This window comes from Castanea sativa, chromosome 5 (genome assembly GCF_040712315.1).
Source record: "Castanea sativa cultivar Marrone di Chiusa Pesio chromosome 5, ASM4071231v1".
NCBI lineage: Eukaryota > Viridiplantae > Streptophyta > Magnoliopsida > Fagales > Fagaceae > Castanea > Castanea sativa.
In genome coordinates, this window is record NC_134017.1 from 19,931,787 (window position 1) to 19,943,917 (window position 12,131).

Genomic DNA, 12,131 nt, shown 5'->3' on the forward strand with positions numbered 1-12,131 from the left:
CTAGCGGTGGGGGTTATGTCACGGCCAGTGTCATAAACAGTTTTGAGAAAAAAAAAAAAAAAAATCTTGTTTAGTACGTGCGTTTAAACAACAGTTTTTAATTTTTAATTTTTTAAATACATGTGGGTAAAAAAGCGTGTGAAAATACGTATAATTTTGTTTAAAAACTAAAAACATGTGTTTAAACACATACACCAAAATGCCCAAAAAGTTTTTATTTACTTATTTAAGAATCACTTTTTGGTTGTTTACGAAAATCACCTCTGGTTTTTGTTTTATTTACGCATATGGACTAGGGCCTGCGTGATGACACTTCCACAGTCTGGTGTTGGTTAGGCCCATCATCAACTGAAACATTTTGAGAATATGATTTTTGGGCCTAGCTAGGATGATAACAGGAAGATTGCCTTGAACTTGATTGGGTTTGATTGATTTTGAATAATGGAATCGATGGGAAAAATAATAATATTCAATGTTTAAATGATAGAAAAATAAATAAAAATTATATATATATATATTTGGCAAAATAAGTAAGAAAGAAGAGTTGATAAAGCTTATAGGTAAGTCAACCAAAAATTAGTACACTCACTCTAAAATGAAATCTAACAATAAACTCTTGTATATTTGCTCATTCTCAATCATAAGCAATGTGGTGCTAAATCAATGGGACGCGAAAATTGCTTATGATTGAGAGTGACATATATATATAATTTAACATAGAGACTTAGGGCTGTGCATGAGTTAGGTTGGATCGGGTTGATAAGATTTTTTGACCCAACCCACCATGGTGGGTTAAAAAAAATTAGCCTAGCCCAACTCGTCACGTAAGTCCAACCTAACTCAGCCCAATTTTCATGGGTTGGGTTGTACAATTTTTGTTATTACTATTATTATTGAATTGAGCAGAAAAAAATATACCACACCTGCCATCTAAGTTGATAAACAAAATATATGTTAATATATAAACTAATATTCCAACTTCGTTGTAAACAAAATATGTCTAAGTATCCAACTGAGTTGATAAACAAAATATAAATGAATTAGCAGCCTAATTCACTTATAAACAAAATATACATGAGTTCTTAACTCAATTATAAACAAAATATATCTAACTGAGTTGATGAACAATATATATATATATATATATATATATATATATATATATATATATATATATATATGAACTATTGAACTAGTGTCCTAAGTTCTTGACTCAGTTATAAACAAAATATATGTAATTGAGTTGGTAAACAAAATATACAGAACTAGTATCCTAAGTTCCTAACTTAGTTATAAACAAAATATATCAAACTGGGTTTATAAACAAAATATACAAAACTAGTTCTATGAGTGGATTTCAAAAGAGTTCTATACTAGTCCCACTAAGAACCAAAATATCCAAGCTATCCAGCATTCCAATTTCCAACTAATCTTCCTCTTCCACTGTTATGGTGCTTTGAGATGCAAACTCTGAGACAAATAAAAAAAAAGGCAATAAATTATACAATGGAATTTCAAAACCCAAAAGGCTTATATAACAATTAAAAAATTACAATAATAAAAAATTACTTTGTTGAAAAATTACCTGACTCAAGACCCTCATTGGATTCAACTTCTTCCATTGATTCTTGAAGAATAATTATATCAGTAGCTCTTAACCAATTCTGAGCACAAATCAGCATTTCAACTATGTTAAGCAACAAAGAGCTTTGAAATGGATCCAACACACAACCCCCAGTACTAAATACGGACTTATAGGCAACTGTAATGAGAGGAATGACTAACACATCACGAGCTACTTTTGAGAGAAGCCGATATTTTGAGGAATTCACCTTCCACCAATTCAAAATACAAAATTTGGAGAATCTTCTTCCACACAACATCTTATAAATAGATTTCACCAATGCATGGGATCTTGCACGGGTCTAGTCTCAACATTGTTTGAAGAAGAGCCATCTTGACCTTGCCCAATTGAATACCCAATATAGTCACAATAGTGCTCATACATACGAACAAGAGCCATTTTCACCTTTTTTGTCATGTTTTCTACCACTACTCCTGGATTCCATTTGGTAAACCAAAAATTTTCAAACCTCAACTTGTACCTTTGGTCTAGTACAATAGCAACAAACATCATCAAATTAAGCTTCTCAATGTCCCCCCAATACTTATCAAATTTCTCATGCATATCCCTTCCCATCATACTCAAAAGAGGATCTTCACTTTCACACAAGTTTGTCAATTCAGTCTTCATCACACAAAGTTCATAAAGAAATACATTAGATGTGACATATAGAGAACCAAAAAATCTTAATGTAACTTCATAAAACAACTTCAAAAATTTCACAAACACCTTCACATTATCCCAATGCTCAAAATCAGGTGGTCCCAATATTTTTTTTCCCATTTCCATCATCCAAGAAGTAACGAATATATTGTGCATCATTAACACGTAATCTTCAAATGCCCTTTGAAATTTTTTTGCATTCTCTAGCATCATGTAGGTCGAGTTCCATTTAGTTGGAACATCAAGACATACACAACCCTTGCTAGCAATCTTTACTTTTTCCACACATGCTTTAAACTTATCATACCTAGATGGAGAGGACTTCACATACCTTATCGCATTACGGATTTTGACAATTGACTCATGAAGGCTTTTCAAACCTTCCATCACAATAAGGTTCATAACGTGTGCACAACATCTCATGTGCATAAATTCACCACCCAAGACAAAAGCACCCCACTCTTTAGTTATCCTATTTAAGTAGGTTACGGTCCCACTATTAGAGGCTGCAAATTTTATCAATGCCCCAACTAAGCAACAATGACTCCACCACCTTTCAAATGGTTTCAACTTTATGATTAGGGACTTAACAAAAATTCAAAATCCTTTTGTGATATCGCCGATCGTCATCAATGAAATGTAGGAGTGTCAATTTGGGTTAACGTGTCGAGTTCGTGTCGTGTTGAGGTAGGGGTATTCAACTAAATGGCTCAACCATAACCTGACACATTTAATAATTGTGTCATGATTCTTTAATCCTAACGCTACCCGTTAATAAGGTGGGTTGACCTGACCCAACCCATTTGACATACTTAATAAATGAGTCGTGCTGGGTTGACACGAGTGTAACATAACTCATTTTAACCTGCATAATATAATATAACATCCATCTAGAAATAATTTTTTTTACATCCCAAAAGCAGTGTAGACACTTCAAGTCTTCAACTCACATTCAAAATAATATAGTTCAACAAAAATATAATATTCATCTAGAAATAAGTTCTTTACAATCTTAAAGAAGTGCATACACTTCAACCCAAATTCAAAACTACATAGTTTAACAAAAATAACATAATTCAACAAAAATATAATATCCTTGGAACTCGCTAAATGCTAAGTATCAATATTGAAAGAATTGGAGCAAACAGTAGACTAATCTTGACTATGACTACGCTTATCATCTATAGAGAGAGAGAGAGAGAGAGAGAGAGAGAGAGAGAGAGAGAGATAACAATAACTAGTTTGAGACTTTGAGTTTGAGAATTGGGCAGAGATTATAAAGATAGTAGAGTGAGTAGTACGGCTGAAAAAAAAAACAGATATTTATAAAATGGTTTAGAGATTTAGGGTTTGTAGGGTTTAGAGATCTAGGGTTTGTAAAGTTTCAATTTTCAATTTCCAATTATATCACTTGTAAATTTTTGTAATTACTCACTTTTCTTTTTAAATTTAAAATATTTAAAATATATGTTGGATATAGAAAGTATATGACAAATCTAAAATAAAATGAATATTTATTTGTTATATGAGTTAAACAGGTTGTATTAAATGAGTCATTTCGGGTTGACACAAATAAATTGACGTGTCAAACGTGTTTATTGCGAGTTATGCGGGTTGACCTACTTATGACATGTTTCTTATCGTGTCGCTTTCGGGTCGACCCATTTATGATCCAAACCCATTAAGGCACAACCCTAACCCGCAAAAACCCGTGTCGGGTTCATGTCGTGCTCACAGGTTGGATTGAACATTGACACCCCTAATGAAATGAGTAGTAAGACACATGTTTTTAATATTTTGGATTGAAGTCCAAGTGTCAGTGGTGAGGGAAATCCTTTGAGTAGATTTTTCCAAAAATATTTTCAACTTATCCCTCTCTATTGAATAAAGTCTTATGCAATCTCTCGCAACAGTAGTGCGAGTTGGGGCAGTGAACCTAGGCTGCAACATACTACTTTAGTTCCTAAACCCTTCATGCTCAAAAAATTTAAATGGCAATTCATCCACAATAATCATCCTAGTGAGTGCTTCCCTACACATGTTCTCATTGTAGCTTACAGCAATAAGACTATTACTATTAGCACCCTCCACATCATCACTCTTTTTAGGTCTAAAAGCTAGAGTCATTTGAGTCTTATTATCCTTCTTATTCCTACCACAAGGATATTTTTTACACTGAGCTTCCAAATGAGTTCTGAAGTTAGTATTGCCATAAGTTTTTGACCCAGCAACATAAGTTTTGCCACAATACTTACACTCAACTCTCTCACCTTCTAATAAGATGAAGTGACCCCATACATATGATGTTTGGTTAGGTTTTTTTATACCTTCTATGGGAGGGAGATTTGAGGTAGCAGCACAAGTATTTTTTTCCGCCGTTTGAGGAGCCTCATTTGTTGGAGTGGGTGCCACAGGAACCTCATTTGTGCTGCATTGAGTTTCGGATGCCATTTATAAATATAAATATATTAAAAAAAATTCAAAGATTAATATCAATGTAACTCCTTAAAGGCAAACAACACTAATGGCTAAACAACAATAGTAAAAACAATAGGGAAGGGGCCAGATAGAGACAAACTTGCAAAGTAAGATAAAGAGAAAGGGACACAGCAAGTCAGCAAGAGAAAATATTGTAGAGTAAGAAATACACTTGCAGGTTGAGACAAAGCAAAAACATTTAAAAATCAACCAAAAGAAAACTAAGAAATCAACAAAGCAAAAGCTAAACATTGATCCACCACGGCAAGAGAGACAAACAAACAGAATGAGTGAGAAAGAGAGAACATTGAGAAACTTTACCTAACACTGGAAGAGAGAGCTACCACCATAAAGATAGAACCACCGCTGAGGCGGTGATGATAGCTGATAGATGGTAGTGGCTCAGGAGAGGGAGAGTGTTAGAGTTCAAAAGGGAGTGAAGTGTGAGAAACTGAGAGGGGAGGGGGAGAGGGAGGCGGCACATTAAGAGAGGGGAGGGTTAGGGTTAGGGTTTATGTGGTTATGAACTAATAGGATTTTATATATGATAGGAGGAAATCGAGGAAGTGCTGGATAGCTAGTTTTTAATTTTTTATTATTAATTATATAATATATTTAAATATATATTAAAAGAACTAATAGGATTTTATATTATGTATGACAATAGGAGCTGAGGAAGTGCTGGACAACTGGTTTTTAAAAAACTTTTATTAAATATATAATATATTTTAAATATATATTAAAATATGGGTGGGTTGAGTCGAGTTTGGCAGTTATGACCCAAATTCAACTCGATCCGCTATAAAAAAAAAATTCTGCAACCCAGCCCAACCCAACCCACTAAGCCCTAAAAACAGACTCAACCCGGTGGGTTGGGTTGGGTCTGGTTTGACTGGTTGGCGGGTTTTTTGCACACCCCTACATAGAGTTACAGTTATGCTACAATTTTATCTCTCTATCTCTCTTTGATGTTCATCTGTTTCTTTTGGAATATTGAACTAAGGAAAGGATAGGAACACTAGCTATTTGAAAGAAAAAGGTTATCTACTAATCCTATGTTTGGATCAGTGTGGCCGATACCGTACCGGTACCGGCCGTACCGGCCGGTACATACCGTACCGGCCAGTGCACCGGTACCGGTACACTTTTATATTGTACCGAAAAAAATACCGGCCGTACCGGCCGCGTACCGGCCATACCGGCCAATTTCGGGCAATACCGGCCGGTACCGGGCGTACCGGCCGGTACAGAAAAAAGCTTTTTTTTTTTTTTTTTAGTTTTGTAATTTTTGAATTTTTGTAAAGGCATAATGGTAACTTATTTACATTAACTTCTTAGTATTATTTGTTTTCTTAGTATGCAATGAACAACTAAGTTTTCTATTTTTTATATTGTGTTTTTTTTATTTTATTTGATATTAAAGTCTAAAACTATGAATAATTTGTTTTGAATTGAGGTAATGTTTTATAATAAACTTTTATATTTACTATAATATAAGTGAAATATTATATATTTATAAACATGCTTCTAGAGATTTTGGTATGTGTGTGTGTGTGTGTGTGTATATATATATATATATAAAATAGCGGTAAACCCGAAACGGTACACCGGTATTGACCGGTATCCGAAATATATCGTACCGGTGGCCAAACCGGTACAGCCTCCGGTACGGTATTGACTTCCTTGGTTTGGATGGAGGGAGAGGAGGAGAAGCCACCTCTCCTCTACTCCTCTCCATTCCAAACAGACCCTAAATAAATTTATCATTTCAGCTAGCTAGCATGTCATGATTCATATCTATGTTGATTAATTAATGAGTGACATGTTGCACATAAGTGAAGTCTTTGATAGAATATTGGATGCTTTTTAAGACTATGCTTTTCTTATTTCAATATTCCAGCCGGTTTCCATACTAGACAAACGTAAACAAGGTTGTCTCCGAGGGGAGATTCTAGCTATGGTGTCTTTTATCTTTTCCTCGGAGACAAGTTGTCTCATCAAAGTTTAGTCAAAATCAGAAAGCAACATCAGCTTCTTAATCGTCTCCTACTTATCCCTTAGTCATTCTATATATTGGACCTTGAAGACGTGCTACAAATTTTCAGTTCTAATTAATACTGCATCAAACATAATTTAAGGTCTAATCTTACTCCAACCTAGCTAATTTTCGAAGTGGGGAATGAAAATTCAAAGGATCAAATCACTCCGTGTGCAATATGTAAATTAATTAGAAGCATATATATAATTCAATATACCACCGATTGAGAGTAATAGTCCGTAAAAACTGCATAGCAGCCCTTGCGTTGGACTTGGAGTTCCAACTACTCTCTTAAAATTGAACAAAATGTTGGAAGTTTGTGAGTTTATAGTAAAAGATAAAGCCTAAAAACAATGCCAAGTGTAACTTCATGCCGAATTTAGATAGGTTGGGCACGTGAACAGTGTAATATATGAGCTCCATATCTTGACTTCTTCATGTCAAGCCGAATGAGAACTCATAATCATGAAAAATTTTCAAAAAAAAATTTGGTCACGTAACTATTACACTTATGTGTCCAATAACCGCATCCCAAACCCATCATCACCAGTCACCAGTGTATAAATCTTTGCCCATTTTCTCACAAACACATATATCCAAGCACAAGTTAGCAATAATGAGTCTTTTCAAAAACCTCTCCGTAATTTCCTTCCTTTTCATCACTCTTTGCTTTGCCTTGGCTAATGCAGCAAGATTCGATATTATAAATAATTGCCCTTACACTGTTTGGGCCGCAGCTGTGCCTGGTGGTGGCAAGCAGCTCAACCGAGGAGAAACTTGGACCCTCAACGTCAACCCTGGCATGACATAGGCTCGCATATGGGCTCGAACCAAGTGCATCTTTGATGGGTCAGGACGTGGCAAACGTGAGACTAGCTGGTGATTGTGGGGGCTCCTACAATTAATGCAAAGCCTACGGTGTATTAAGGGCCCGCCCTAGACATTTTGGAGCCTAAGACAGAACTAAAAATGGAGCATTTTTTATACTTATATTTTAAATTTTTTTTTGAGATAGAGTTTCAACATATAGTGTCTGCTCTTGATAATAACTCTTTATTATCAAACTATGACACCAATTAGTTTTTGGTGTAGGCGGAGATTGAACCCCAAATCTCTTATTCAACCATCAGAGACTTTACCAGTTGAGTTGGCTGGAACCCACTACTTATATTTTAATTAAATTAATGTTTATTTAATATTTTTATATTATAATATATTTCATTTGAAATCTATTTTTCTTGTATTTTGAGATGCAAATTGACTAATTAAATTTTTGTATTCAAGTTCTTCTAACATCTCCTTTGCAATCGATAATATAGCTAATCTACTTAATCTTTCTTGGGACATTGTCTCTAATTGGACTTCTTTCTACTAATAAATCTCTTAATTTTGTGTTAATATTTTTTCAATTCCCTAGATCATAAATATTTGAACGAATATAATTCAACATGTCATTATTATTTTCATTTTCTTCTAATTGAACATCATTATGGTGAACTTGTTCATTTGTGACATTTTCATCATTATTTTCATTGTCATCTAAATTATTTTGAAGTTCATTATCAAGATTTGTTGTATTGCAAAATTTAACATCATTGTTATCTTGCAACTGTATCATTTCATTATCTTCTAACTCTTTTTAGTGAATTTCTTGCTCATTTGTGGTATTTTCATCCAAATCTTGTATTATATTTTATTTATTACTAATAACAAATTTATCCATTGATCATTTTTTAAACTCAATTTTTTAAAAGTTTTTCATATCCAGATGCATATTTTCTAGTAGAGATTTCTAATCAAATAATATATTTATAAAGACAAAAATAAAAAATAACTTTCAAGTATAGAGCAAATGAGAAATAGAACCTGATTTATATAAAAAATATTGTTGTAGTTTCACCGAACAATAACAAGATTTTAGAAATCTTAACCTGCATAAATAAAGACTTTTTCAATATATTACCACTAACTAAAATATATACATAAAAACACAAGATTAAAATTTAAAAATAAAATAAAAAATTTAAGCACAGCTTGTGTTCTACCCTTCAGTAGTTGTTTCCTTTGGTTTAGAGGGAAAGAACTAGTTAATAAAAGCTTGAAAGCCTCTTGTAGGCACACGTTGTGGTGTGCTCTTGTTATGTTAAACTGCTAACGTCTCTACTTAATTAAGCCAGGATACATACATACTTACATACATACATACGTACATACATACATACATACATACATACATACATACATACATACATATATATATATATATATATATATATATATATATATATATATATGAGATGGGTTCAAGTTACACCTAGTGTAACTCTTTAGAGTTACACCTTTTATAAACCATTGGATTTAAGTTAATCCAACAGTTAAAAAAAGATACTCATTAATGCTAATATTCTTATTGATCTCATTTATTATCCCTTCTTTTTGTTATTCCATACTTATCTCTAAACCCACAAAAAAAGGTATATGTATTTCTCTCTCTCTCTCTCCTCCTCTTCTCTAGGGTTCCACCTCCACGACCAAATTGTCATTAGCAAAATACGTATACTCTACCAACTGATATGCTAATGTGATGATTGTATATTCCATCAATTGAAAGATGAGTAGAGGCAACACTAATCTACCAATTAATCAATCCAAATTGGAGACAATCATGCATAAATTTAAATGATAGTATGTAGTTTTTTTTTTAATTAAAAATAAACGGAAACAGAGATACACAATAGATGCTAAGTCTGGTGGTAACATTTTTATTAAAAAAAAAAAAAATTCTTTTACCGATTAGCCTAGAAGTCCTAACAAATCCAATAAGTGTGAATGGCTCATAAGATTCAGCCGTAAACATATCTTTTCAAAATAAACTCTCCTAAGTCATAACAGATCCAAGAAGTATGAATGCCTTGAAAACTTTAGCAGTAAACACACTCTCTCAAAATAACCTCTCTTAAGTCATAAGAAATCGATGCTCGTAAGGTTTCATAGTAAGCATACTCTCTCAAAATATGGTTTAAGTATATGGTTTTTTTTTTTTTCCCCTCCTATAACAAGAACATCATATCCAATCATGATTGGTTTTCCTTCAACTTTATTGAAGTTTTCACTAGTAAAACATCATGTGATAAAGTACCTATTACTTGCACTCAAATGCTTAGACTTACACAATTTAAATATTCACACGCGCATCCCACCATATAAAATGCAAGATGTCCGATACTCTCATACCTACTGTCATTCAAAATAATAATTATTCTCATTTTAGAATCAAATTTTTAAAGTGCTTTTATTTATTTATTTAAATTTTTTGATTCAAATTGTAGTATTTAAATGGCATGGAAATTGGATAAAATTTTATATTGGAGAAGCAATCTGTTAGAAGAATGATGAAAATGTTTTGGAGGAAGTCTATTAACAATTTTGCCTAAACCGTGATAATGTCTACAAGGATGGCTTTCAATTAAACATTGTCAACATGTTGTTTTATAATGCATTCGTAGCCTACCTATTATCTTGATTCAGGACTCTTCTGCTTATAGAAATCGATCAACAAAATTGTATTTTCATCCAAAGATAAAATACACATGTCAAAAAAAAAAAAAGGACAAGAGTGCAAAATGATCTGAGAAGAATGAAATGCAACTGGCGGATGTGGCTTTTTTTGCAGCTGACGACCTGTCCATAGAGGTGGAACCCGAGAGAGAGAGAGAGAGAGAGAGAGAGAGAGAGAGAGAGAGAGAGAGAGAGAGAGAGAGAGAGAGAGAGAGAGAGACGTACTGTAGTGGAGGAGAATACATATACCTTTTTTTTGGGTTTAGAGACAAGTATGGAATGACATAAATAAGAGATAACAAATGAGATGAATAAGAATATTAACATTAGTGAGTATCTTTTTTTAACCGTTGGATCTACTTAAATTCAATGGTTTAGAAAAGGTGTAACTCTTTTAGAGTTACACCAGGTATAACTTGAACTCATCTCTCTCTCTCTCTCTCTCTCTCTCTCTCTCTCTCTCTCTTTATATATATATATATATATATATATATATATATATATAGTTGTGGTGTGCTCTCGTTATCTTAAACTACGTCTCTACGTAATTAAGCTAGGATACACACACACACACATAAATATATGAGCTTCATACTTTATATGCTAATTTTTGTGAATAATTAAACTTCCACACCTATGGTTTAGGCTAATTACTTTACACACTTAAAGCTAGCTTTGTTATGCAATAATAACTTCCATGTGCAATAATAACACATCGATCATTGTATGTATATTAATGTAAACACAAAATTTATCAATTGCGGAAAATCAAACAATTGAAAAGAAATATATTTTGCAAATATAAATTTGTTTTGATGAATAATAAGTACAATCTCTATTTCAATTCTTTTACAAAAGAACACCCTCTAATTCTATCTTCATTGAACTTGACTCGAACGAGAAATCTTTTCATTGAACTTGACTCGAACAAGAAATCTTCTTGACTTTAGTTGGAAGATGGATTGAACGATCTTTAAAACGAATCAAAGCCAACAACGAATCTTTGGCTTTGAGCTTATTAGAGATTTGTTGTCCTTCAAGTTCTCCAAGCCCTTCGCATATTCTTCAAGTTTTTCAAAGATTCTTGAGACAGAATTTCTCATGAGCTTAGGCCTCTTGAAAACTTGGTCCTCAAAATGAGAGGGGATGTTCTCTATTTATAATGGTTTCAGAGAATAAGCTCTACTTTCAATTGATATGCTTGAAAATATGTAGTAGACTTTAAATTGGTCCAAATTTTGCTTAGGGATAATTATCTTTATTTATCTATTTTGATAAAGATCATATTTTGATAAAGATAATAATCAATAAAGATAAATAATTATCTCTATTTAATTTATATATCTTAATGGAGATAATTATCCATCAATTTTGAATAGAAAATTTATCTTTATTTTATTTTATTTATTTTTAATAAAGATAATTATCCATAAACTTTGAATAGGGGATTTATCTTTATCTTGTGGTCCAAGTGACATATGGCAAATTTCAATATGCCAATGTAATATCAATTTGGATGACAGATGTCATCATTTGATTTAATTAATTTAATGACATTAATTTAGAATTTGCTACTAAATTTTGATGTGGCGTTTTATAATTGGCTTAAAATTTTGCCTCCTACAGTTAAATTGGAAGCTCAATCAAGAATTCAAATTACATTCCTGTAGACACTCAATTTTGCACCCATAATTTAATCTTGGAAAATGACTGAAATGATCATTCTAAATACCCAAAAATCATAATTGCAATTCATGCATTGAATCATCC

General features: G+C 32.7%; 1 protein-coding gene across 1 annotated transcript; it reads right to left on the reverse strand.

The window, feature by feature from the left end:
* Positions 1-1,426: 1,426 nt before the first annotated feature.
* On the reverse strand, positions 1,427-2,689 carry LOC142634876 (zinc finger BED domain-containing protein RICESLEEPER 2-like). The gene is made up of 3 exons (XM_075809123.1): positions 1,922-2,689; positions 1,586-1,832; positions 1,427-1,470 (listed from the first exon to the last, which is right to left on the reverse strand). Exons 1-3 carry the CDS (start codon positions 2,687-2,689, stop codon positions 1,427-1,429), a joined length of 1,059 nt encoding a protein of 352 aa, XP_075665238.1.
* Between the last annotated feature and the right edge of the window lie 9,442 nt (positions 2,690-12,131).